General features: G+C 41.4%; 1 protein-coding gene across 1 annotated transcript; it reads right to left on the bottom strand.

Moving 5' to 3' along the window:
- Positions 1–7: 7 nt before the first annotated feature.
- naa15b (N-alpha-acetyltransferase 15, NatA auxiliary subunit b) lies at positions 8–18654 on the bottom strand. Its single transcript, XM_069676877.1, has 20 exons — positions 18474–18654; positions 11479–11563; positions 11279–11383; positions 9927–10084; positions 9133–9267; positions 8395–8548; positions 7227–7346; positions 7011–7106; positions 6797–6903; positions 6508–6580; positions 5189–5358; positions 4941–5093; positions 4334–4462; positions 3984–4197; positions 3637–3830; positions 3413–3521; positions 3196–3294; positions 2901–3044; positions 1908–2005; positions 8–1652 (listed from the first exon to the last, which is right to left on the bottom strand). Exons 1-20 carry the CDS (start codon positions 18525–18527, stop codon positions 1455–1457), a joined length of 2595 nt encoding a protein of 864 aa, XP_069532978.1. The 5' UTR covers positions 18528–18654; the 3' UTR covers positions 8–1454.
- Positions 18655–26896: the final 8242 nt, after the last annotated feature.

Genomic DNA, 26896 nt, shown 5'->3' with positions numbered 1-26896 from the left:
TTTCGTTTGGTTTTAATACAAAAATCCAGAGATATCATACATCGCCATCTCAGATTTCATCTTTCACATTAGAACCCAAATTAGAGGAAAAAGGGGAAGAAAAGAGATTGTTGGAGAAAAAAAAGGGAACAGAGAAAGTAAAATGACAACTTCCAGGTTCTTGTACGTTTACTCGTCTTGTTACATTTTCACTTCTGTCACCCAGGGTAAACAGGTCTGGAGGCTGAACTCTGACCTTTAGGGGAGCCACTTTTATTAGCAGAGAAGAGCCCTCTGTAGTAGGACGTACTGAACGCTGACTTCCTTTGAGCATTGGAACCACTGTGTGCATGCAGATAAAACCATTTCTTGCAGTGATAACAGTAACACCACAAATGACTCTGCCAGCAGGCTCAGTGTCACCACTTAAACCAGATCGAAAAATCAGTAAGAGTTTCATTGTTCCATTATGGACAGGAGGGTACCTATGGTATTGCTTGGATCTATCCGACTTTCTCATAACTATGTAAAAACGTTAAGAGTAGCAGAATATTTGAAATGGAGCACAACACACAACCGTTACAGTTTTTAATCTGTGCTACAAGGTGCTCCATAATAACAGACAGAGGATAACATATTCCCAAGTTTAGGCGGGAACTGTGAGGGAAGCACAGTTTGATCCAAAAAAATGGCTGTTCACATGTGAGGCGGCTTTCGTCACGCTGTGCCCCCCTGCAGAGATCGGGCCTTCTCCTCACACACTCCGCTGCACTGCCACATGTAGATCAGCGCCCTGACAGCAAGTACAGAAACACCTGTGGCCGCTGGATGTCTTCAGTGTCTACTTCAGTGTCCTTGGTAACTCTTCCTGCTCAGCTTCCTACAGATCTGTCGCAGATCAGATCCACTCAGCTCAGTCTCCAGTTCCCCCTCGACAGTTGTGTCCTATTTTCATTTAAATTAGCTTTTTAAAATAAGGGGAACACAGTATTTGATAGGCGTGTTGGAGCAGCCCCGAGTCAAACTCGAGTGGTTGCTGTGACCTTTATTGGTCATATCCAAGGAAACCAAAAGTCCGTGTTAGTCCATCACAGTTTCTCCTGACAGTTTGCCAATAACTACTGTTTATTTTCATATTCAGCATAGTTGTCAGCTCTATTAAAAAAGTTAAATGGCCATTCGGTTATCTTCCTCTTTTCCCCCCCTCTTTCCCACAAATATACACAACCGCATCCATGCTCTCTACACACACACACTCACTCACTCGCACACACACACACAAACACACAGTCCTGATTTTCACCATGTGGGAGAGAGCCAAGCCATGCCAGGTCAGACTGGATTAAGCCGAGCCAAAGAACGAAACACCCATTTTCGCTTCCCATGTCTGGCTCTACAAAATGGCTGCCAGGCGTACCACAAGGCTTCGTGCTCGGCCCCATTCCTTTTTCTCATCCGCTGTTGTTCTGTCGTGCTCACATCTCATTGGCTAGCTCTTCCGTTTCCGTGGAAACATCTCCGTTGGCGATCTTGGTGTTCTCTTCGTATCCAGGGGGTGTGAAAGCTAACGTGTAGGGGTAAAGCTTGTGACACTCAGTGCGGTACGACTCCGTGCGGTCCTTACAGTCGCCCAGGATGCCACTCCGAAGACACTCCAGGACCTCAGTGCAGATCTGATGAAGGAAAACAAAGGATGAAGGAAATAAAAACAGGAAGCTCAATGCATTCACGCTATTTCAGTAATACTGATCTATCAAAAGAGCTGTACACAATTTACAGTAAGAGAGAAGAGATGTAATGCAATGTTTTCAGTACTTAAAAACTACACTGATGATAGCACTCCCAATGTGGTATCAATGGAAAAATAAGCATGTATTTTCACTTCTTGCCAAAGAGTTACCAAATTGCATAATATCCTGAATGCACACCTGTATGGTTCTGTTGTCGAGTGACTCATCTAGTGCAGTAGCCAGTTCTGCTGCCTTAGTTTCTGTCGATGAGTCCAGATACACCATCATCTTTGCAGCTGCAGGAGGAAGAGAAGAGCAGCTGTGAGTCTGATGAAAAGTGTGGGTTTGTGACATGCATGAAATCACAAACCTTTAAAAAAAATTAAGGATGAACATGAATTGGAGAGTCAAGATTGGCTTTGAGTATGTTGACATAAAAGATTATTTTGGAAAAAAAAAAAAAAGTGCAAATCAAACAGTTATTGCGACAGAGTAACTGAGACAGAAGAGTGTTGGTTGAGGGGTGTAATAATTTGTTCCTTGAGGTGCCTTGAAACACTGCCGACTCTCCCGTTTTCCCTCGCAGACATTCCACATTTATAACGGAGTCATGTCTCATTCAAAATCGTCAGGTTTGAAATGTAGACTGAGGTTTTTTTAAACGATCCACCAGTATATTCTCATTGTATTTCAGATCCTGTACCGCTCTGCCTGCAGCGAAGATGGTAGCATTTCACTCCAGCGTCTCTCGCTGGGCCGTCCCTATCAGAGGGAGGGGCACAATGCACCCTGGGTGTTGTAGGAATGTATAATGGGCGAAACCACGAGCTGTTTGTACAACTTTCTCCACAGCTATGCCGTCGATTTCAAATATTATTGCTTCTATCGATTACAGAGAACACCAGCTTTGACTGACAGTGGCTTTTACCAGGGGTGAATTGCTCCTTAAAGAGTGATTTATACTTCAGCATTGGATCTACGCTGTAGGTAAGGCATAGTCGTGGATCCCAAGACGTAGACTGACTTGCACCATCCCTGAAAAGCAACTACATAATTCAACTCAAAGACTGCAATTACGGTTATTGGCTGGCTCGGTAGCATTTCACTGACATGCAGGAGGGAATGGTTAAAAATGCAATAGTGTCTGTGTGCGTGTGTGTGTCTGTGTGTGTGTGTTTGTGAGAGGCCTACCAGCCAGTCGGTGTGGTATGGAGTTTGAGTGCTTAGTGAGGTAGGCCTGGTTGAAGCTCTTTGCATTGCTGTCTCCAAACAGCCGGGTGATCTCTTGCTTCAGCACCGTCCTGACCACCTCCGGCAGCTCCTTGCTCTCAGAGACTGAAAGAAGGGTGGATGTGAGCAATGGTGGGAGAGAATTTAGGAAACAGACAAGGAAGAAGTAGGAAAAGAGGGCAAGTTGAGGTAGTACGTATGGAAAAAGGAGCAAATGGATGTTTAAAAAAAAGAAAGAAAATGCTCGATCTCATACCTCCTTTAAAGAAGCGTACTAGACACTGGTGTAACCATGGGTGGTCTGGGTCAATGGCCAACGCTCTTTTCACTGACTGGAGCATCAACAGGTATTTTTCTAAAAAGAGAATATTGAATATAAATCGTTGTAAAATTAAAAGGTAATGGATAATAACAGAGCGTTAAATCTAAAGAAAGGTCAGAGCAGTTTTGTTTATATGGGCGTGCTCACTGACCTTTCCTGAAGTAGATCTCAAAGGCCAGTAGGTGTGTGTCTATTTTGCCCTTGACCAAATGTTTGAGAGGCATCAGGAACTTAACAGCTTCTTCCAGTGGATTTTCTACCTGTTATCAGGAAGTGACAGAGGGGGGACACAAAGGACAAAACAGTCATCACTGTCACCGATCCTGCTCGCTTGCACAAGTGCACAGACAATAAATCTTCACATAACTCCCTTACCTTGACAAGCTTGTCAGGAATTAGCTCCTCCTTGGGACCTCCAATCTCCTCGTCATCATCTTCCTTCTTCTTTTTCTGGTTCTTAAGCTGCTTTTCCTTCTCTGCATTCTTCTTCTCCTCCTCCAGCTGGGCCTTCTTCTGTGCCCTCCGCTGCTTGTTCCTCAGCTTCTTCAACTCTTTGTCCGAGAGATTAGCTAGAAGGAAACAGGGGTGTAAATTACATATTAAATGTTCTGATTTCCTTACTTTTTGTCAAAGAGTACTTTCAAAATATATTAGAAGTTCAGCTGGTTCTCCACAAGTTACTCCCTCTATACAGTCACACATCCTCACTGTCTGGCTCTCACCAGTATCGGCCTGCAGCTCCTTGCTGTCGTCAGTCAGGGGATTGTCGTGGAGGCTCAGGTAGATCTGGATGGCCGTGATGGCAGCCTTGTAGTAGAAGGGATGCATCCGGAGCACATCCTCCAGCTTCAGCAAGTCCACATAGGAGCGTAGCGTCATCTTCCTCATGCAGTAGGTGTGGAAATCAAACTGGTCGTCTGTGATCTCCACAAAATGCTGAAGTAAGAGGGAAGAAAGATGATGTAAAACGAAAGCATTTGACCCATACATGAAACAGACATAATGAAGGTTGGTAAGGAGTCTAATTTATTCAAATATGACATATATATAATTTCTTATAGTAAGTGCTCACCCTTTCAATTTCGTGGCACTTCTTCAGGGCCTCCCCGAACTTGTTCATGCCCTTATATGCGAGTGCACACTCCGTCTGGAACCACATACACTGCATCTCGTTCAGGTTCTCCACTGCGGACGCTCCCTCCTGGACAAAGAGAGACCAAAACACACACCAGTTTAACACAACTTGTTTGAGGAGTGAGTGTCGATTGTTTTTCAGCCTTACTGTTCTCTATAAAACAAAAACAAACAAACACAGAATGATTGTTGCTCCACCTTTAGGCAGCAGAGGCAATAACAGATCCAAAGAGACATCTGTGTAAATGGGATAGCTGGAAGAATGGGACATGGCGTGATGTTCTGATGACATGCTAGACCCTTATAATTATTAACTACAACATATATTTAAATATATTATGTGTTATTAATACTGTGTGAAGCTGCTGAAAGTAACTTCCACCCTCAGTTACTTAGGGTTGTAGGATTCTTATGTGTTAGGCTCTTGAGATCTTCAGGTCGTACACGTTCACAGATGGGCTCAACAGGAAATAGAAACATGATTGTGTTGATATTTTCAAACATGTCAGCTGTCAGTTTGTATTTGTGTGCACAGTTTTTCTCACCCGTGTGAACTTGGAGCACATTTCCTCTGCCTCTTTGACCATGCCAGCTTTCAGCATGTACTTGGCACACTTCGAGTTGATAAATCTGTCAGCTGTGTCCAGAGCCTGGGCCTCATCCATCCACTGAGCAGCCTCCTTGATGTTCCCAGCATGCTGCAGGAGGAGAAAAGTCAGTAAGCAGTCAGTGCAACAAAGATTATGCTTGTAAAGTTCTAAAAGTAAACATAAAAATGAGCAGTGTTTGTTACCTTGTAAATCTTGGCTTTGATAAGGAAGAGTTCGATTAGCGTTGGTGTACTCTCAATGGCTGCGTTGATGTATTCTAGAGACAGTGTCTGTTGGCCAATCATGTCGTAGTGCTGTGCTAGGAAGTATTGCACCCACAGCAGCGTTGTCGGTGGTTCTTCTTTACCGTCATCTGCCACAGTGCAAAGAGATTATGTGAGCTTGTAGTTTGGGTTGTTACCCCCAGTTAACCCCCCAATTTAACAAAAGATTGAAACACTTTAACTTGTTAGTTATAAATAAAATCAGATCCTGAGGTTCAGTTGTTTTTAAATGGATATTCCTAAAACTATTTGTGAAATCAAATCTAATTTTGGATACTTCCAACATTCATTTTTCTTAATATCCATATACAGTTATTGCATTTGTTATTTATCAGTCTGTATTGGTAGTGCCAGAGTCCTCCATTGCCACACAGGAAGTGACGGCCAGCATGAAATTAGATTATGAATGAAATTACATTTGATCACCTTCTTCATTGAAATAAATAGGGCAGTACCCGACTCAGAATTTGGTTCCTCCAATCAAATATATATAGTCAAAGCTTTGTATTGAAAAGCCATTTCCTTTTCCATTTTTTTTTTTCAGTTCAGCACCACACCAAACCACATTTGACCAGATACATTTTTTAAGTTAGCTGGTGAGCTAAAGCGTGCTGCAGCATGCAAGTCATAAAAGCTACGCTCAAATGTTTGTAGATGTACCAACTATTAATATAAAACTGCTTTACTCATTATCTTTAATAGTGTTTATCACCACATCCATCAGGTTTGAAGAGGAGATGACCTTCAGCTTATAATAAAAATCTTGTACGTAACAATTAAGGAATGTGTTTGTTTGTTTGCTGTGTGTGTATGGGTATGTTTTTAAGACATTTGAAGGAGATTTGTCACGCAGTGAAAACCTTGGGAATAATAAACACTTAAGTATAATTTTAAAAATCAGTTTGTAAAGTTTAGAGTCATGGTGTTCAACTATATAATAAAAGTGCAGATTTTCAACTAACAAAATGCTTATTGATTAATGTTTTTAAAAATACTGTTTCGGACTGTTCCTCCTCTTTGTTATTTCTGACAAAGTAGATGCTCAGATACAATTTCCAGAAGGACTTGACTGTCACGACCACCAATAGCCAGAGGTGTTAGCAAATAAACCAGGACTGCAGGATTATGGATTAAAACTTTAAAGCTGTCAACATTACACTACAATGCACACACAATTTAGATGATTAAAAAAAGACATTTAATTTATGAGAATCGTGATGTAGAAATTTTCTTCTCACCGTTCTGGTTGAACATTCTACAACCTTTTAATGAGGTTTCATAGCCAACCACCAAATCCTCAATTATTGCCACCTGCAAAGAGAGAGGACACAGAACTTTACCTCGCCAGCAATATGAGGTACGTGTGGATACTGCGGAATCATTTTAATCTATTACACCAGAGGCTTTCCCTCTGATTGACCTCACTTCCTTCAGAGCATTATGTAAGCTGGTTTAAGTGAGGAAAATGAGAGATTATGATTCAGATTTAGATCAGTCGTCCGACATGTTTAGCTGCAGTGTTGTCACCTTTTCTTTGTCGTTGTACAGTGATTTGAGGGTGGTGAAGACCGGTGGACAGCCTTTACTGAAGTTCATCCTGAGATATCTGTCCAAACATTCTCTGAACTTCTCACCTGAGAAGAGAAGGACGAGATCACATAACTTTATCCCCTTCTATGACACGTTTAGTATAAAACGCCAAAACAGTTTTAGCTGAAAGGAGCGATATTATTGTCCACACCAGAGAGGAAGGTGAGGGGCAGCCGACGAGGAACCAGTCCTTTGGGAAACTTCTCCCAGGCGTCTTCATAGATCTTGTGTCTCTCCTCTACACTACCTAAAAAAAAAAAAAAAAAGTTAAAAAAATCAGTTATGTTGATTGTACATTCAGTTGGAATATTTTAATCCTTAGTGATGATAATGCTTGTGATTCCATAGAAAAGATAAGGTGTCATACTTGGTTTGAGGGCATTTTCCAAGCCACGGTAATACGACCAGTTTTCTGGGTTCCTCTCCTGTAGACGGCGGTAAACTTCTGTTGCCTCATCCAGACGCTCCAACTTTAACAGTAACTCTCCTGTAGAAACGGGGGACAGAGCTCCGTGTCAAAAGCTGCTCAATTAAACCAACAACCCATGGTTAACGCTACACTTAGAGAAAGTTAAGAAAACTGATTAGAGAAGCTTTAGATTGCAAAATAATGAATTTGAATCTTGCAGAAACACATCTTAAAATACAACCAGTCATCTCACTTTTGACTCGCCCCTGCTGAACCGAAGCAGGTAAAAAAAGAGTGTGGGATTACGTTCTGTTGAGCATTAAGATTTGTAAAACATGAACAAATATCACTTTGAGATTCGCACACTGATTCTGGTCCAGCAGTGTGTTAAAGCTGGCGGCAACTTTGGAGAAAGCAGCGAGAGTAAAGCTAAATTTTGAAAGTATCCTAACAACAGAATGCCAAAGTCACTCCTCTAAAAAAGATGCTCATGCACTGCCAGACTACGGGAGCAGGACTAGTGCATTTGGGAGAGGAGCACTGGGAGTCGTCATTTTTGCAAACCCTACTAAGCTACCTCTCTGCCATTTTTGTGCAACTAGTTAGCTAGTTTTGCTCATGGAGGTCTCTGCCCATGATCAATTAGTTCAGAGGCACAGTTTGGACAGGTAGGCAAGTAGGTAGGTAGATAGGCAGGTCAGCCATCCAAACATTTTGTTCAGTCTGAATGAAATGTTTGGATGGACTGAATTTATTGTCTTTTTTAAGTCAGAGCAATTTATTACTTGATTGCTGTCAGGGTGAAAAGAGAATATCAACACAAATAAGAAAGGCTGAAATTAAGACCACCAACCTGTGGGTGTAAAAAAGGCGACTGTGCATTTTTAAAAGGTTACATATTCAAACAGCCTTTTGACCAACATGTTTTAGGCCGTGAAGAAAGTCAGAACACATTGCCGACAGAGCTGGATGTTTCTATCAGTATCCACTGTGGATTTTCTAAAGCAGCTCTGTGTTAGTGCTAGTGATTAATCTTACATTCACTGTCCTAGAAGTGTTGAGCCACCACTGGCTAATAAAGGTTTTCAGTCTTGTTGACTGAGTAAGTACAGAGCATGTGACCCACCTCGTGTCTCCTCCACAGCCAGCTTGTCACAGATCTGCTTCTCATAGTTGGACAGATGCTCCAGGGCCTCCTTGTACAGACCTGCCTCCCTCAGCACCTGGTTCTGGTACAGCAGCAGCTCACTGTATTCATAGTCTACTTTGTCTGGAGACGTCTGGACAAACAAAGAAGTGTTAGTGAAAACAACACTTTCAACAAGCAACAATGAAAAACTACTGGAGCTGCTGGGTGGACTCCTGTAGCAAAGCTGTGCAGGAAACTCTGCATTATTCTTAGTGTATCTGTGCAGTTGCCTAGTCACACTGGCTTGTTGTATTACATAGATGGCACAAAGACAGGAAACAGACTGGTCTTATCAGGATCAAACAAGTGGGGTGGGGTGGTGAGCTCCATTGTAGAGGTGACCAGTTTATAGCACCCCTTTTTTAATACCCTGTTTAAGGGAAGGACTGTCTGGCCTCAAAGCACACACTGGAAATAAAATGCATCAATCAACCAGTCAGACACCTACTACATGACAAGAAATGTGAGTAATCCTGTTACTCATCCAACAGTGCAGTGTGTTTAACAGCATCTGGGACTTAAATAAACACTTCACATTTACAGCTCCTTGTTCCATCAGTTTTTCAGTTCTGATCCTGATACCTTTTCTCCGCTAATGTATGTAAATTATGACAAGTGAAAGGACACCTATATGCGAATGCTAATATCAAATTCTAAGCTGTGATTGGGTCAAACCTGTTGAGTTTTCCTGAACTCCTCAATGATCTTTGCAGCCATCTCGTAGTCCTCCAGGAGGTGATAGGCGATGGCGTAGCCGATCCAGGAGGCCCGCTGCGCTGGGCGCAGCTGCAACAGCTGATACCGTGTCTCCTACAGAAAACAAATATTCAAACTGGTTTATTTAGCAGTGTTTACTATAAAAACCAACAGGGTGAACAAGACTGAACTTAGCATTCTATACCCTTTGTATGTTGACCCTTTCATTTGTGACCCAAAGAATTCCTCATGTGATTTGTTGTAGGAGGGAATAAGGAAACGGTAGGCAGCACAAAGTGGAGAAGAGTCATTTTGCTGATTCATGGTATTGACACCAGCAAAACATAAATAACACCCAATACACAGCTTCTGCCTTCCCCTCCCTCATCCTCTCACTAAAGAAGTGTCTTAATCTCAAGCTGTCTCAGGAGAGCTGTTCTACATCGTGAAGGCTGACTGCAACCTGATATCTGCCCGCTGATACACACCGTCATCTCCAAACCAGTGCCAAACTGGGTTCTTGACCAGGCAGTGAAACAGATAGAAGTATGTATTCCTAAAGGTCCTATCTCCCAAAACACCCAACATATTTTTTTGTCTATTGAAAAGTTGTCTTGTTGAAATGTTCTTAAATGTTCTTTTCACACCTGGGTGTGCTGTTCTACAGTTGACCACAGGGGGACAGGATGACTGAAAATGGATTTTCTTTATGATAATTAAAGACATCTTAACGATCTAAAAATTCCACTTATAGTTCCCCTGTCAGCACTCACCCTGTAGCCCTCCAGGTCTCTCATCTGGATCTGCAGCAGGGACAGGTCTCTAAGGATCTGCAGGTTGTCTTTGTCCCATTTCAGAGCATTGCGGTAACACTTGATGGCCTCATCGTACTTTTTATCCGAGCGCTGCAGTAGGCCGTAAACATGCCAGCCTGGGTCACAGAGTTAAGGAACAGGAACATCTCCATGCTATCACACAAGGTTGTTACACTACTATTTAATGTGTATACAGAAGTGCACAAAGATGGTGAGCTTACTATGAGCCAATGAATCTCTGAGTAGGAGGAGGACAATAAGAATATGAAAAGAAAGGGGTAAGAGGAGAAGGAGGAGGAGGAGAAAAACAAGAAAGAGGAGAAGAGAGAAGAACTGGACTTGAAACTGGTCCCGCCCAAGTCCCAACAGACTGAACTGCTGCTGGTCAGAGAGACAGGAGAAAATAATTTCAAAACAAAGAAACTAAAATATGTTTACAATAAAATTTTTAGTCAAATTTAACCTAAGAAAGACCAAAAATCAGTGACTTACTTAAAATTAAAAGAGACTTTATGTCAAGCCACTGGCTCTGTCACACTATGTCAGCATACATCCTTCAAACTACACTATGTAAATGTAAACTATGTAAACAGGACACATTTTTGCAACAGAATCAAGATGCGAAAAGCCTGCTCACACTAGGGCTGAACGATTTAGAAAAAATATCTAATTGCAAATATTTTGACTTATATTGCAATTTCGATATGATTTGTAATATTAACGGGAATGATAATGTTACATCAGTATTCTCATTTTCATTGAAAAACATTAAAATTATTAATGGTGTGTTTTTCCAGGGATCTGTAGCAAACAAAGATATTTGATACTAATACTTGCCTGTTTATGATGTGTTGGCCAGAACATCTCTGCAGCACAATATGGTGGCACACATTTTACCTTTAAAAAATATTGCACCTCCTGCGATTTGAAAATTGCAGAAGGCAATTTTGCGATTTCGATAGAATTTCGATTAATTGTTCAGTCGTAGCTCACACATGTTGACTTTAATGCTTAGGCTGATAAAGCACTTATCTGCTGGAAATGTGCACAGATTTCACTGTGGCCTGAAAGTCAGAGAGAGAGAGAGAGACAAAAAGAGCAAGGGAGCGAGTGAGAGGATGTGCTGACAATACACAACAAAGACAAGAGCTCCTCAGCACAGCGTGTGACATCTCAAGGTCCTGTGCCATCAGACACACACTCACCTGTTCTTACAAAGGACACACCAGTTATACGCGACAACAGCTTAACACACAGAAAACCTTTTTCATCTACACACAAACTGTGTGTTACACCATGAGTAAGGATACAGACGTGGCTCCTGAGGTCGTTTCGCAGCCCCCTTCTCACCAGGTCATAGGCTTCCTCCTTCTTTCCCAGGCAGTTCAGGGTCAAGCCCTTCATGGCCAGTGTCTCTGGAGGAGAACAATGGTACAGCAAATAGTAAGAGATACAGGACATATTTCAGGAGATGTTTGTCATGAATCTTTCCATCTCGTCTGCTGCTTACCTCCATGCTCTGCAAACTTGGGGTTGGACAGGATTTGTTTGCAGAACTTGAGTCCATTTCTGTACTGTTTGTGCTCGTAACATCGCTGTTAAAGGAAGGAGAGAAGAAAACACACATTTAGCCAAGAGCAAGTGTGATGTTTCAGAGACAGAAGATGCATTCACCCTGGACCGCATAGCCCTGTTCAGACTTAAAACAACTGGAAGAAAAACTATAGAAATGACACTTGTCTTTATTTCTCTTTTTGTGATTCACACTAATGACCGACAAGGCGACACCTGGAAGCAAGATATCAACTAAAGATGGACATCATTTCACTGCTTTACCTGTAATAAAGCAATAATTCAGCCCTTTCTTTAAGCACTAGTTTATTTAAATTCTGAACATACATGCAGCGATCCCCTCGTTTGTAAATGAATGGTCTATGTTCTTCTAACCATGCAAAAGGTCACACACACTCCAGGTTAATACAGTAAATTTGTTTGGAATTAAGTAGCCCAATAAATCCCAAGCAACACCTGGAGTTTCCTCTTTACTGTCATGTTTATAAGTAAAGAGTTTTAAGTTTTGATATCCATATTTGGTGCAGTGACCTAAGTAGCCCCTCTAATCTGTAGTATATAAATGAGGCTGCTGAAATAGCACTCAGAAACAATGACTGATATCCAATGTGCCTTGTTAATGGAATTTAGACTCGTGTGTGATTCAAGCTTTTTCCATTGTACAATGTTATAAGACATATTGAACCAGCAACCAAGTATCATGACAATATCAAATGAGGAGACAAGCACAGGGGCCAGCCCTGTTAAAAATAATTAAAGAGCCAAGACAGAATTGATAACTGCAGCAGAACACTATCAAACCACACTCTCCAAAATCATTCCAAAAAAAACTATTCACATTAACATTTATGCACACAGTTGGGCTCAAATGTTGAAACAGATATTTTACGAAGGCACACAAAATATTAAACCATCTTAAAGGAATTACCAGTTTTTTGCCTTTAAGTTATATTTAGGTAAGCAGTTGCACAATCAACAGTAAACCACCCCCCTTTTTAAGCTGATCACTGACTGTCAGGGGAGATAGTGTGTGTGTGTGTGTGTGTGTGTGTGTGTGTGTGTGTGTGTGTGTGTGCGTGCGAGAGACAGGAAGAGTCAAGCTGGCAGATGGCATTGTGTTGTCCCACCGCCGACTTAACTAATGGTGAAACATAGATGACGTCAACAACACATACGGGTGCCATGGTCGGATATGAAATTAAAAGTAATTCACTGCTGAATTAAGTGGAGGATTACACGATCAGCATCCGACTCGAGCTGGAGCAAAGAAGGAACAGGCTCAGGTGGAAGGAACAGGTTCAGGTGCTGCTTCATCTACATAATGAACTCTAACTGACCTGTATGAAGGACAATGTGACAAAAAATGTTGCATACTGGCACAGAGCAGTTGCATGTGTGTGAAAAGTCCATCTGTTCAGGGGCTAATGGAGAGAACCAATGTCTTCATTGTGACACCATTTACTTTTAACACAACCTGACACAGACAATGCAGTCAACAATGTACAAAAAAAACCATACGCATAATACATGTATACAGATGCTAGTACACACACACAAGTAAATTTAGCAACATTTACACCACCAGCTGTGCTTATCCAGCATGTTCTCTACCTCACCCCCAAAATAACTCAGCCCCCTGAGTTACAGAGTGTCAGAGCGCTGGCTGTAAGCTGCGGGGCTCACTGCAAGGAGTGCATGTGTTAGATTTCAGGAAAACATTTCAAAGCTTGTTCCACAGCACTGACATCACATTAGCATCATGTTGGGAGGTAGTGACAAGGAGAATTCTTTTGCTACAACTCAGAAGAACATCACATTAGTAAACGGCAACTGAAAATGATGATGCAAAAGCTGTACTTAAAACAAGCCTACTTTATGTATGGGAGTAAAGTTGAAAGGAATTATTATAATATCATAATAAAGTTGATTTTTATGATACCTTTCATAAAAGATATGCTGCTCAAAGTGCTTTACAATAAAACAAAATTACACGCTTCAGAATAAACATAAAAAAAGGCAATGAGTCCGATTATAATAGACGAAAGTAAAACCCACTTGATAATAATATATCATATAAGATTAAAAAAATAAACAAAGATGCATGCACAACAAAAGATGGAAAATTAAAACTGTTGTTGAAGAATTGTTGAAGAAGATGAAAATAAAATCCATGAAATGCATCACATAAGTAAAATAAAGCCAACCTTATGATGAAGTTAAACAAAATATATAGAATGCATTAGATGAATTGAAATCTGCATTTTTAGGAAAGTCATACCTAGTTTAGGGTTAAGTTACGAGAAAAGTTATCTTCCAAGTATTTAGCGAGCTAGCTTCTCTGATATCTGCAGGAATTTTGTTTAAAGCTTTGGAGCATAACAGAAAAAATCCCACATATTGTTCTGACAGTTGCTGGAATTCTCCAATAAACCACCAGCAGATGATTGCAGTTTTGTTGAGGGCAAATATTAAAAGGTTTGCAATGTAGCTTGGCTCTGGCCTAATAAGGGCTTAATAAAGAGGAAGATCTTCTATAATGAAGTCTAAATGTTAAAGGAAGCCTGTGCAGAGCATCAGGAGTCCAATAAAAAGTACATTACAGTAAGCAAGTCAGCCTGAAATAGTTTCTTAGCTTCTTTCTGATCTATGAATGGTTGTACTTTTGCTCTGTTTTTAAATTATTAAACTATGGTTGTATTCGAGCCTAAATGTCATGGCACCTACATTGTTCTATACACCAAATATTTCCCACAGTAGCTACATATGGCGTGTTGCTACAGGTATTAGTGAAATTAAATGGAATACCTGGAAGTTCACTTTGAAGAATTACATTACTATGAAGGACTATCACGGGCCAAGACACTACACACAGCCGTTAATGCTCCTCTCATTTGGGATTACACAGCTCTAGAAAGTAATCAAAGCTATCATTTTCTGTTATGCATCTCTGGTTTAAGAAATTACCATAGGAGTTGTATTTTTTACTTTACTCCTCCACCTGCAACTAAGTTTGATTTTTGTTGATGCAACTTGAAGAGAAACTAGGAAGTGCTCGGTTGGATGCAAATCATTGTTATGCAAATTCAAATACAGAGACGATTTATATTTTTACTGAGATGAATAGCGCAAGCTCCAACTCAGGGTTAGGCTTCCAGTAAGAAAAAGTGTTTCCCCTCACCCCAAAAGAACAAAATGGAAACTCATCAAACTCCAGTGCCATGCACTAGTTGGAGACCTGCCAACTTCTAATAATGCATTTGGGCACTCAGTCTGGGAAAGCAAAAATAAAAGAGGGGTGTGGTTCACTCCAAACTACAACTAGAGAGAGAACTTATTCAAATCTCATACCGTATACTACCTACTGCAGAAACTTTGGTTAATAACAGTAATTTTATCCTGGGTTCACTCATTGACACAACTTTTACCAACAGATAAAAGGCTTCCAGTCCTCTCCTCCACTAAAGGTTCCCTCACTTTAGACAAGTTTTGAACAATGATGTTTAACTGTATGAAAGTTTGTGACATAAAACTCTGACAAGTGCACTCTATGTTTTCATCTACTCAATTTGAGATGCTCATGCAGAAACTCAAGCCCATATTAAACATGTAATCCGCAACAGTGCTTTAACAAAGTTACGGTGTTACGGTGTAACATACTAACTTAAGACAACCAGAGGACTGATTAAAAACAATAGTAGTGATGTGTGAAAATCAAGTATAGTTCATATTTTCTGCTAAATGTTTTGCACTTTTGCAAACACTAAAAAACAAAATCTCAGCCATCATTCACAAAATGATTTACGTTAGGGATGCACGATATTATCGGCACGTTATCAGTATCGGCCGATATCGGCTTAAAAATGATATCGGCCAACACGCCGATATAATTAACCGATAAAATAATGGGCTGCTGCATACTTGATTAAATGCCCGACCTCGGCACAATGTCCCCAGCGCGAAGAAGACCTGCGCAGCGTGATGACGTCACGTGTGTCTACCTGCAGCATGAGAGAGTTAGAAGCCAAAATGTCTGTGGTGTGGAAGTTTTTCAAAGTGTCCGAAATAGACAGCAAAACTGCTATTTGCAATGACTGCTCAGCTTCGGTGATGCGAGGAGGAGCCAAGGCAAAGTCTTTCAACACTACAAACTTGATTAACCATCTCAAGACCCGTCACCTCGACCGTTGTAACAAATGTGATAAGAGTATCACCATTATACTGTACGCTAATTCCAATACAGAAGAGAGTTGATGATCTCTGCAATTAGGTGTGCGGGAAAAAAATATCGGTATCAGTAATCGACTAAATGAGTTGTAAAATATCGGCATATTGGATATCGGCAAAAAATCTAATATCGTTACCATTTACGTATATTAATACAAATTCTACCTTGTGTTATAGAGAAAATTCCCAATGATAAAAATTGTTTAAATTTGCAAATTCTTTATTAAGTACAACATAGGTTCAATGCTTTTTTTGTTGTTATGTGTGGCCTAAATATGCAATTATTCTGATTCTACACAGCTTCCAAACTTTTTGGGAAAGTTGGTTTGTAAGTGTAAGATCAGACAAACGTCAATCCAATAGGTTTAACAGCGCAGCCTGACGACAGTACAAGGAAAAACAATACCCCTCTGAGGAATGCAGCAAATAAAGGCTTCAACTTTTCAGATCAGGTGCAGGTCACAGGTCTGTTTTCCTGCTAGAGGTAGAGTAACTGAATGCCAGCCCTCTGCCACTGTGCAGATAAACATCCACAAACTCCCAGCAGAGCCGCAGGCTTTCCAAACAATGGTGTTTATTTGAACAAGTTGGTGACGTTAAAAGTGGTGACTGCCAACGTACTACACAATGTTCCTAGAAAGAATGTACCTAGATGCCCATGCAAATATGTTAAACAACAAAAGCCGAGGCAGCAAACTACACAAATCTACTAGACAACTCAATTACTCTCACATCCTGTAAAATTAGCAACAGACTTCATCCACACTTGTTCAACCTTTCCTCTGACCTACACAAAACTGTGTGCAGATTGAAAATAAACATCGGGCCTCAAACATTGCAGCAGGGTAGATGGACTAGTGTTGGGAATTACAGCTCTTTGAAGGGAGCTGGATCTTATGACCTTCTTTCGAACGGCTCTCGGAAAGGAACAGAGCCATAAGATCCGAGAGTGGTCGGACTCGCGACCGTGCCTGCACCCTATTCTTCCGTGTCAACACACACGCATATTTAAAATTCCGCTCTTTTGAAATTTAAAAGGAAACAGCAGAATAATGTAGGAACAATTAATCAACATCATTGATTCGTCAACAATTTATGATACAACTCTGTAGCTGTGTCCCAATCCAGGGGCAGCCTTCGAAGGGCGTATTTGAAGACCGATTGCATCACAGCGGCACGTTGAAGGCTGTCCCAATTCGAAGGCTCCTTCAGATGTGGCTGACAAATATGTCCTCTGTTCCCAAGGCCACGAAGGATCCATCGGGCCCAACGTCGGCCGAAAGAATAAACGTTTAAAAGTAAACGTTTTTTGGTTTCAACTCAATGAAATAGTTGCCGAAATGTTTACAAAAATTAAGTTTGCAAAATTAAGTTAGGAAACACTAGTTATGCTAGCTAGCTACCTGATGCTAGGCGACAGGAGCGCTGTTTGGTGATGCATGGGTAAGTGCGGGAACAGCTGGTGATGCAAACAGGAGAGGCTCTGTAGACCAGACCTACTCATTTCAGTTCGACTTTAACTTTCTGCAAAGGAATCAATGGAGCATCCTCCGTCGAAGGCAGCAGCCCCTGGATTGGGACACAGCTTGTATGACTACAGAGATGTCAACAAAATATCCAACAATCTTGGTGGAGGGTTATAAGGTTCGCCACTACAATCAGCACTATGTTGTAGTGCCATGATTCCACTGCACGTGACCTAGTATAGCAGAGTTGCAGTTGAAAAAAGCTGCCTGTGGTAATTAAGCATTAAGTGGAGTGGATCTAGGGCAGGCAGTAAAATTTGGATACAATTATAAAAAGGACGGCTCTCGCCTACGACTCGGTTCCCGTCGTTCACAACAAAGAGCCGTTCAAAAGAATCAGATCGTTCGCGAACGTCACAACACTAATGGGTGGGAGCTAGCTGCCGAAGCTCTGCAGGCCTGAAGCAGCTACAGATTTGCTGACACAGTCACACCGGTCCTTCCGTTACTTTCTCCACTTCTCACACATGCACTACCCCTTTCAGCTGGTCTAATCTAGACTTGGGATTAAAACGTTTGCAAACATAGGTCCCACACAAACAAAATAACAGTGACAGTTTCCTCAGTCCGCTACACCAACATATCTAACGTTACTTAGCCGATTAGCTAACGTCAAACGGCCAGCAAGTGGGCTGAGCTCGCACAGAAGTGTAGCATTGCTCACACCTGATACATACTAAAGTTACAGATATATCCCGGTATAGACAGCTAATATGCATTCAGGTAACAACAACCACGTCCAAAAACATTTCTAAAAAAGAGCGTAAGAAGAAGCTTAACGCCACACACGACCGTTACATCGGCTAGCCATCGTGGATGGTAGCTTAAAGCTACTGGTTGTTGTGTTTAACAGACAGGGAGGCAACTAACTACACAACGTGGCTTCTACAACCGTCCCCAATGTGTTTAAGTAGTGCTTTATTTTTAATAATCATCACCACGTATGCCAGAATAACAACAAAGTCATGAACAACCATTTTGGCTCTACGTTACAGTGACAGCGCACGTCAGGGCCGGGCTAGCTCACCCATTCAATGATGCCATTTTGCTAACAAACTGAAGCTAACGCTAAAAGCCGGAGAGCTACACTGGCACACAGAGTGCTACCGATGAGAGTTAAAGCTCGTCAGTTTCCCCTACTAAGGACAGCTATCATTATGTAGCCCTTTGAAAGTGAACTCACCAAAATCCTCTTGAAGAGAGCATTCTCTTTCGGCGGTAAAGTAACTGTCGGCATTGTTGCAGTTGAGATCAGTTTCCTCCTCGACCTCAGCACATGTAGCTAAAGTTAGCCCAGGTAGTCAAGACGAGTTGAGCTGAGTGATGGCCCTGGCTCGCCTGCTTCAGCCGCTCCGCTCGATTGCTCCGACTTCTCTCCTCACTCGCTTCCTCCTCACGTGGTGACGGAAGCTCCGAAACCGATCAAAATGGCGACGGCTGGCTATAACATACTCAAGACATGTATTAATATATGTGTAATATATTATGTAAAAGTACTCTTTGAAATAGCTATTCGAGTCTGGTGTGGTTGTCATAAGATAGTAATTCTTTTTTTAAAGTTTAAAATGATTTTAATTCTATTAGACTTGTTATTCTCACACACTGAAAAATCCAGAAACAAATATTGTCCATTTGAAAAATATAATTCTTCAAATCTATGCGCAATTCAAAAACGTCATCACAAACCACTGTATATCAGTAGGCAACTGTTTTAGGTAAATCTCTTTGTTTTATCATGTGTTATATGTGATCTTTCCCTCTATCACGTTTTCATCTTGCATTTTTTTTTTGTTATGTAATTGCTTTGGACTTGTCTGTCACTAAACGTCATTGTAAATGAAGCAACCCGTATGAGTCTTCACATTTAAATACAGGTTATTTAAAAAAAACTGCTGGACCCTTTCTTACAACCAGCACAAAGCAATGCCCATAGCAGTGTCAGCACTCATACTGAAAAAGTGTCAATTTCTGTAGAGTGCTCCAAATTTGTAGGAAGCAAATGTATCCTACTTGCACCCATCTGTACGCCTGTGGGCGTATTGATGTAGGTGGGGTCCTGCACAATATTGGGTCATTGCAACTTGAGGAAGCACAAAGAAATCAGCCATTGCTCACAAAAACCTGGTCGCAGGACCTAGAGAGCTATGACCCATGGTCTAAAGTACATGGCGCAAGGGCCTGCACCTGGCACATTTGCTTTTTTACATTTGGTGGGTGGGACATTTGGGTGGGCCATGTATTTATAGGCCTACCATCTATTCTGGTGGTTAATATTGAAATGGAGACACTTTCCAATTTACCTTAAACTTATTTTAAACATTTCTTCCATTTACACCAGGACTCAGCTGTTCAACCATGAGACAGCTGAGTTGTTCAATGGTAATGCCATTGTAATTGTGTTTCATTGTTCATTTGTTTTATCATTATGATTCATTTAAGAATATACTGTGTGAACTGTGTCAAACTGGGAGCTGATGTCATGCTTCTCTTCAGCATGGACTAATACAGTAAAGAACAATTTTATGCTAAAATGTATTTGGTAAAAAAAAAATTGACAAGTGTATGTCTTTACCACATGACCAGAGACCTGGATATGTTTTATGTTACGTTTATACCTGCACACCCTTTTTGTGTCATCCTCACCACTTTAAAGAGAGGCCCAGGCTTTGCAGTAGTCATACGTTTGATTATTGCTATCTATAAAAAATTGTCAGAGAAGCTGTTGCATGTTTTAGAAGTTACTTGGTTAACAGAGAAATGCTGCTCAGTAAAATACCCAAACCTGGATTTTAGTTTGTGGACAGCCGGTGTATGACTGATGGACATGGTAAACAAAACCAAAGCATTCCTCGCAGTTTCCCATGATTAGTGTATTGTCTTGTTATCTCTATGATAACAGAGAACATAGACACATAGAACACACTCACACTTAAAATATCATTTTCAAAGTTTGGACCTTTGTAACTTACAGGGTTCTTAAATGTTAAATTTTTCTAAGGCCTCAGGTATGTTAGTGGTAATGCAGGTTGGGGTGTCATCTCCATTGTGTCCTGTTACTTTCAAGAGCAAAAGTCTATTCAGTACCTGTGACCTGTGAAAATAGAATATTAGTGCATTATTGTTGAAAGTTATGATCTTGAACTTGCAAGCTTTTTTTGAATGATGAGGAGATGGAACACATGATCAGAATGCTCCCTCGTCATAATTCCTGTAGAATGTTGCATCACAATGGACATATCTAGAATGCAGCCTGTTCTATACTGAAAGCTCATTTGCGTTCAACCAACTGACCTGAGTAGTACCTCTCTGTCTTACTAGAAAACAAACCATCAGTTATTGCAAACCAAAACTTTTCTTACATCTACCACTCTAAAAAGTACTATACTTACTACAACAACTGAAAAAAGTCCTGATATTTGGACAATATCAAGTTGAACTGTGCTTAAACTGTTGAGTTAACTGTTACCACTGTAATCTTCCCGGCCTCACCTTCACCTTAACTGTACCGTCATGGACAGAAGATTCAGCCAAGGAAACTGGGTAAGATTGTCTAATTTAACCAAGACGCAATTCTTGGTGATCTCATTTTTCACCAAATGCCTCACAAGGCAATGTCTTCATATTTTAAGGAAGCCTCTTTTCTGTACAGTTCTCATTAGTGAGTGTTTTAAAACTTAAAGCAGTTACAGTTACTGTAACTTAACTCCAAACAAACTCAACAGAAACAGATGTTGCAGAATTTGTTTCATAACTTTGTAAAACACAGAAAATACAGTCAACACTGCCAATACTCTATATGCTGTGGAGATTTCTGGTTTGGTTAAATATGTCTCAATTTAAATTGCTCCCTGTTGAGTGCTCCAGGAGGTACTGTCCCTAAACACAGTGTGTGAATAAACACACTGGTTGTGCTTTTCTTCCCATCCATCCACTACATATATGTATGTTGCTGTCTTTCAGGCTTTTGGGCAGATGCATGTTGGTGCCTTTTATGCTCCAAACAGACCGGCTGCAGTGCTGCAGCAGCCCCAGCAGCCCCAGCCACAATCTGCTAATGCAGTTGTGCAGGGTCTGAGAGATGCCCTTTACTCTGCAATCAACGAGATAAAGTCCCTCAAAGAGGAAAATAAAACTCTGAAGGAGCAGATTCTGTTAGAGCATAAACAGGTGGAGGTGAACCAGCTCCGGCAGCAGGTCAAAGAAAAAGATGACCTCCTCATACGGGAGGTTAAAAAGCGACGGGCTAGAACCAAAGCCCACATTGACACCTTGCACCTGCTGGCCCAAAAGGACAATGAGCTGAGGAGAAGTGAGGAGCAGTGGAGGAGCAGGTGTGATGCTCTGGAGAAGAGCCTCATTGATAAGGCCAACCAGCTGCAGGTATGCTGTCTCAGCTCAGTGTTTCACTTCAGATTACTGACTTGTTGTATTCTTACAGGTGGTTTCAGATGGGCAGTAAAAAATACTGTTTTTGTCTCTTCAGATGCTCACCGTCATGAAGGAGCAGGAGCAGTTGGATAAAACAGCAAGAAAGGAACAGGAAGAGATACAAATTAAAGAGGAGGGGAAAGATGAAGAAGAGAAGATAATGGATAAGAAAGAGAAGATGAAGAAAGAGGTGGACGAAAAGGTGGAAGACAAAGACAAAGAAAAGGAGGAGAAGGAGATGAAGAGGAGTGAGGAGACAAAAGCTCCAAAAAAGGAGCAGGAGGAGAAGAATGTGGAAGAGGAGGTGAAGGAGTATGATGAAGAGAAGATAAAAGAAGACAAAGAAAAGATGGAAAAGCAGAAGAAAGAAAATAATGAGGAAGAGGGAAAAGAAAAAGTGGAGTGCAAAGACAATGTCATGTTGGAGAAGGAGATGGAAAGGAGTGAAGAGAAAGAAACAAATAACAAAAAGATGAAGAAGGCAAAGAAGAAGAGGAGGAAGAAAAAGAACAGGGGTGCAAACTGACTACAACAGTCAGGAGGGTGACCCTGCAGCTTGTTTGAGTCATGTGACAACTGTGGGACACCCAGTCCTCTGTAACCTAACTCCCTACCTATCTTACCCACTCCTTTCTTCCTAACCCTTCCACCCGTCTACAACCCCCCCACCCCCCCGCCTGCTAACCCTCCTTCAACCCCAACCCTTACCCCTTACCCCTTCTTCACCCCCAACCCTTACCCCGTACCCTTTACCCCTCCTTCACCCCCAACCCTTACCCCTTACCCCTCCTTCACCCCCAACCCTTACCCCTTACCCCTACCCCATCCCAACCCATCTTTTCTGTTGCATTTATTAAATGTTGTGAACATTAAAAAAAAAAAAAAAAATCATTCTGTTTTGTCGAAGCTACAGCTGTCTGTTTATGCAGACTGTCTGTGTATATGTATAAATACATCATTTTACAATGATCAGTACTACAGCATTACTGTAGCCTCATTTTGGTTTTCAGATGTATCTCAGAGAGCTTGGGTCTGCACTAATATGTGATGTGTTCTCTATGACAACGTGGCAAATCAGGGAAAAAGTATAATTTTGATTGTCTGGTCAAAACTGCCAAATTTATGATGGCAGCAGCTCTGATTGATTGTATTCATAATTCAAAAACTTTGCATTATACCATGTAATTTATTCCTGTCCACATACTTTTGGCCTACAGCTGCCTCAGTGCCTCAGCTTTCATTTTAAGTCGAAATACTATAGCACAATTATATTTTCCAAAGCAGAGTTTGTGCTCCAACATTATGGTAACAGTTTGAGGAAGGCCTTTCCTGTTTCAACATGACAACGCCACTGTGCACAAAGCCAGGTGCACACAGAGATGTTTCCTAGATTTGTGTTGAAGAACTTGATTGGTCTGCACAAAATACAACTGGTGGAGAACCATATGTAAAGCATGTTAATCCCCAGAGGCTCTCGTAATCAAAACATAGGGATAGACATCTTACACCTCACAGCGAGTGTCCGACCAACCTATCCGAGCTCGAGCCCTGCACGGGACAAAGACTCCAACCGAAGACCGACATCAAGCTCTTTCTTCAGCGCGCTCCCTCTGACACACATGCACTAGTACTCACGCAACACAGGGAGTACATTTATTAAAGTTAGAACAAATTAGTTAGTACAATAATAGTACAAACAGACAACCAGTGCCACCGACAAACATTCCCAGAAATATAAATACTGACTACCCAGTACCAATTACACATTCAATAGAGAACATAGCCATGTCACCCAGCAGCAAAATATGCAAATAAATAAAAAAGGTCGAATGATCTTTGTAGTCCAGCACATAATAATTTATCTAACATTAGATCATCACTGATCCTGTCGATGTGTCTGAGCATTTAGACACTCAATGAAGTGACTCATGCTGTGCAGCTTGCGTAAATGCGCACAGCGTCTCCTTTAATGTGGACACAAAATTTTTATCAGCATCAGAACATTTATGCCCCATGTTTGGTCACTGAGGTCACTCAAATAAAAACAAAAAAAGATGACTGCCCTGCAAATCTCTGGACACTGTCCTGCTCATCAGAGGATAAGCTCTCTCAAGTGTCTCCTTCAGGCCAAACAGTTTCAGTTTTCCCCACCTATAGTATAGCCCCTCACATCTGAGATCAGAGTGGAGACGGGGAAGAAAACATTGAAAGAGAGAGTCAAGGAAACAGCCATTTGAAGAAATTTGACATCTCTGCTCAATGAAATCTAATATGTCTCTGTGAGCATTATATAGATAATTTTAACTTATATCTTATATATGAAAATAGTTTGTATATTTCAGCTGTCTTGTCACTTTTTACCTCAGGGCTCAAGAAAAGACTTCAGCAAATAATGTGCATCCTCTCAAACCACCTCCAGCAAACCTCTCTCCTCAAAATGCATTTTATGAAGCGACACAACCTCGCTCAGATTGATTTACGGCAGAAGGACACAGGTAGGAGGAGGCGAGGAGGCAAAATAGAGAAATGAGAAAAGCCTGTGAACTTATTTTGAAGTGTAAAAGTTTGCATATTCCCATTTGGTTCAGTAAAAAGACACAGGTTTGTCTGTTAGCCATACAGGTAGGTTTCCAAGCCTTTTGATTAGATGCTAGTTTAACGTCTTGGTGACAAGTTTTGAAAATAATAAACAACACATGCTGATCTAAACCAATTTAAACTGTATGTTATAAAACCTACTAACTATACGTGGAAGGGTGGTGTTACATTTTGATTGATATCTCAATGGCCCACTCTGAAGGCTGCTGTTAAAGTGTAAAGTGGGATAACAAATGTAGCAGGGCAGTGAGCAGGATGAAGCTTCTCTCAGTTGCTGCGAGTGTCCTCTAGAGGGCGCCATGTCAACAGAAAAGAGGTGAATCCACATCACTGCTCTCAACCAGATAACTCCTGGTTATCATTCACAGAACAACTTTGCACTGCTACTATTAAGGTGTGAGGGAGGGTGGACAGGTCACTATGGATGTGTGTGCAGGTGTGTGCTCAATACAGTACTTAAAACAAGCAGGGGCAGCATGCAGAGCACTTATACCAGAGCCCAACGCTTTCCTTTTAAATAAATATTTGAAACAGAAAGATAAAGTCATCCAAAAGGTAATTAGAAATCTCCTTGTGTGTCTGCATGTGTGTGTGTGTGTGTGTGTGTGTGTGTGTGTGTGTGTGTGTGTGTGTGTGTGTGTGAGTGTGTGTGTGTGAGAGAGAGGGAGAGAGAGAGAGAGAGATTTTCATGGTGTTTTATTCATGGTGTGAGACAGCTTAGGCCTTGCTCTGCTGTTATCTGGTGGCCTCCTACTCCTCCACCACTACAATGGCTCCTGCTACCACATTCATCAACTTGACACCACACACACACACACACACACACACACACACACACACACACACACACACACACACACACACACGTTTCTCCCTCTCTCTCCACACTATCACATCCCGTGTTCTCTCCTTCCCCCTCCACATTTCTGCAGCCACGTTTATTCAACTTATTACTCTCGGAGAGCGAGCGAGAGTGAAAGATTCTCTAACTCATCTCCCACTCTTTGTGACACGTCATTTGTCGGTCTGATTAGAGACCATAACAGCACCTCATGAGTGTGTGCAGGGCTCATGCTGTGTGGGTGTGTGTGTTAGTGTTTGGTTACAGGAGAAAACTGTCTGTCATTAACTTGGACTTGTGGTTGGCTCTGCGCCTGCACTGCTGATGATCTCATGAGCACCGAGGAGCAGGAAAGACAGTTCAGTGTGTGTGTGTGTGTGTGTGTGTGTGTGTGTGTGTGTGTGTGTCTGTGTATGTGTGTTCATATATGCATGGTTGTAACTGCCACCTGCCCTGTGGAACAATGCAGTTGGTGAAAAACACACTGTGAATGAAGAATAGAGTGGATTTTAAAGCTGCTCACTGCGGGTTAAAAAATGTAAACATTCACATTACACATATTTGAGTATTCCCGGTTAGTGTTGAAGCTGGGGCTGTGCAACTTCATAAATCAGAGTAAACTCGGTTATGAATGAATCCAAAATGTTACGCGTCTATCTCACATCACATGACCGTGCACTGCCGCACTTACGATGCCGGCCAGGGCAAGTTCACGAGATGGGGAGAGGAGTGCAGCACATCATAGTCATGGTTTACCATGGTTTACTGCTGCTTATGTGTATTGAGTGCAGGGGTAGAGGGCACAGACAGGTTAGCATTTTACTCATTTGGTGTGAATAAAATGAATGGACTGACTTATTAGAGGCCTGCAACAGCCACAGGTTTTTTTCTTTTCTTGTCATTTAACTTAATGAGTGGGTCGGGTTGTAAAAAGAGTTTCCACAGTTATAACAAAAAGGCTTCTAAAATTCGACCTACAGAATAAAAAGTATGGATTTGGGAGATAGAGAACATGGGGAAGAGTATACATAGTAAGCATGTTAGCATTGTGAGAATGTTGACAACCTGATGTTAGCATTTAGCTCAATGCACCACTGTGTAAATACTTGCTAGCTTCAGCCTCTGACATGTAAAGTGGTGTTCGGTTTTTATGCAAAATCTAAAACAATACATTAATGTAAAATTTATATGCAGTTATTATTGATTTCTATATTTGGTCAGTTGGAAGAAAGTCCTTGACACTCACAGCAAATGTGTTATTTTTGACATTTTATACAATAAATGACTTATTGAGCAGATTTAGTGATAAAGAAAATAGTTGTTTCTTGCAGCCCTGCAGCGACTTCAGTCTGATTGGATTTGTGTAGAAAACCGATGAGTTTCAATCTTTCAGGCAGCTGGCACTATCAACAGTTGTTCTACTTTTTCACACCAGTAATGAGCACCTCAACATCACGCTCTCTGGAGATGTTAAAGTGTGTGCTTGGGGGTGGATTGTAGCAAACACCTCCAACTGCAGCCTCCCCCCGCCACCCCTTCACTCCCCATCCTCCTCCTCCTGTCCTGTCCTTCATCCTCCCTTTTCCTCTCGTTTTTCTCTGTCCTAGGTGGTGTCGCTACTGAACATGAGTAATGATGTTGTCATCTCTGTTAGTCTCCATTTATCAATGTCAGATGGGAAGCAGGAGTGTACTGGATGTGTGTGTTTGTGTGTGTGTGTGTGTGTGTGGAGGGGGTGC

The sequence above is a fragment of the Semicossyphus pulcher genome, unplaced genomic scaffold (genome assembly GCF_022749685.1).
Source record: "Semicossyphus pulcher isolate SPU_LCO1_2020_fin unplaced genomic scaffold, fSemPul1.0.p SCAF_27, whole genome shotgun sequence".
NCBI classification, from domain to species: Eukaryota; Metazoa; Chordata; class Actinopteri; order Labriformes; family Labridae; genus Semicossyphus; species Semicossyphus pulcher.
Note: the sequence above shows the minus strand (reverse complement) of the source record. Positions and strands in the feature narration are given on the sequence as shown.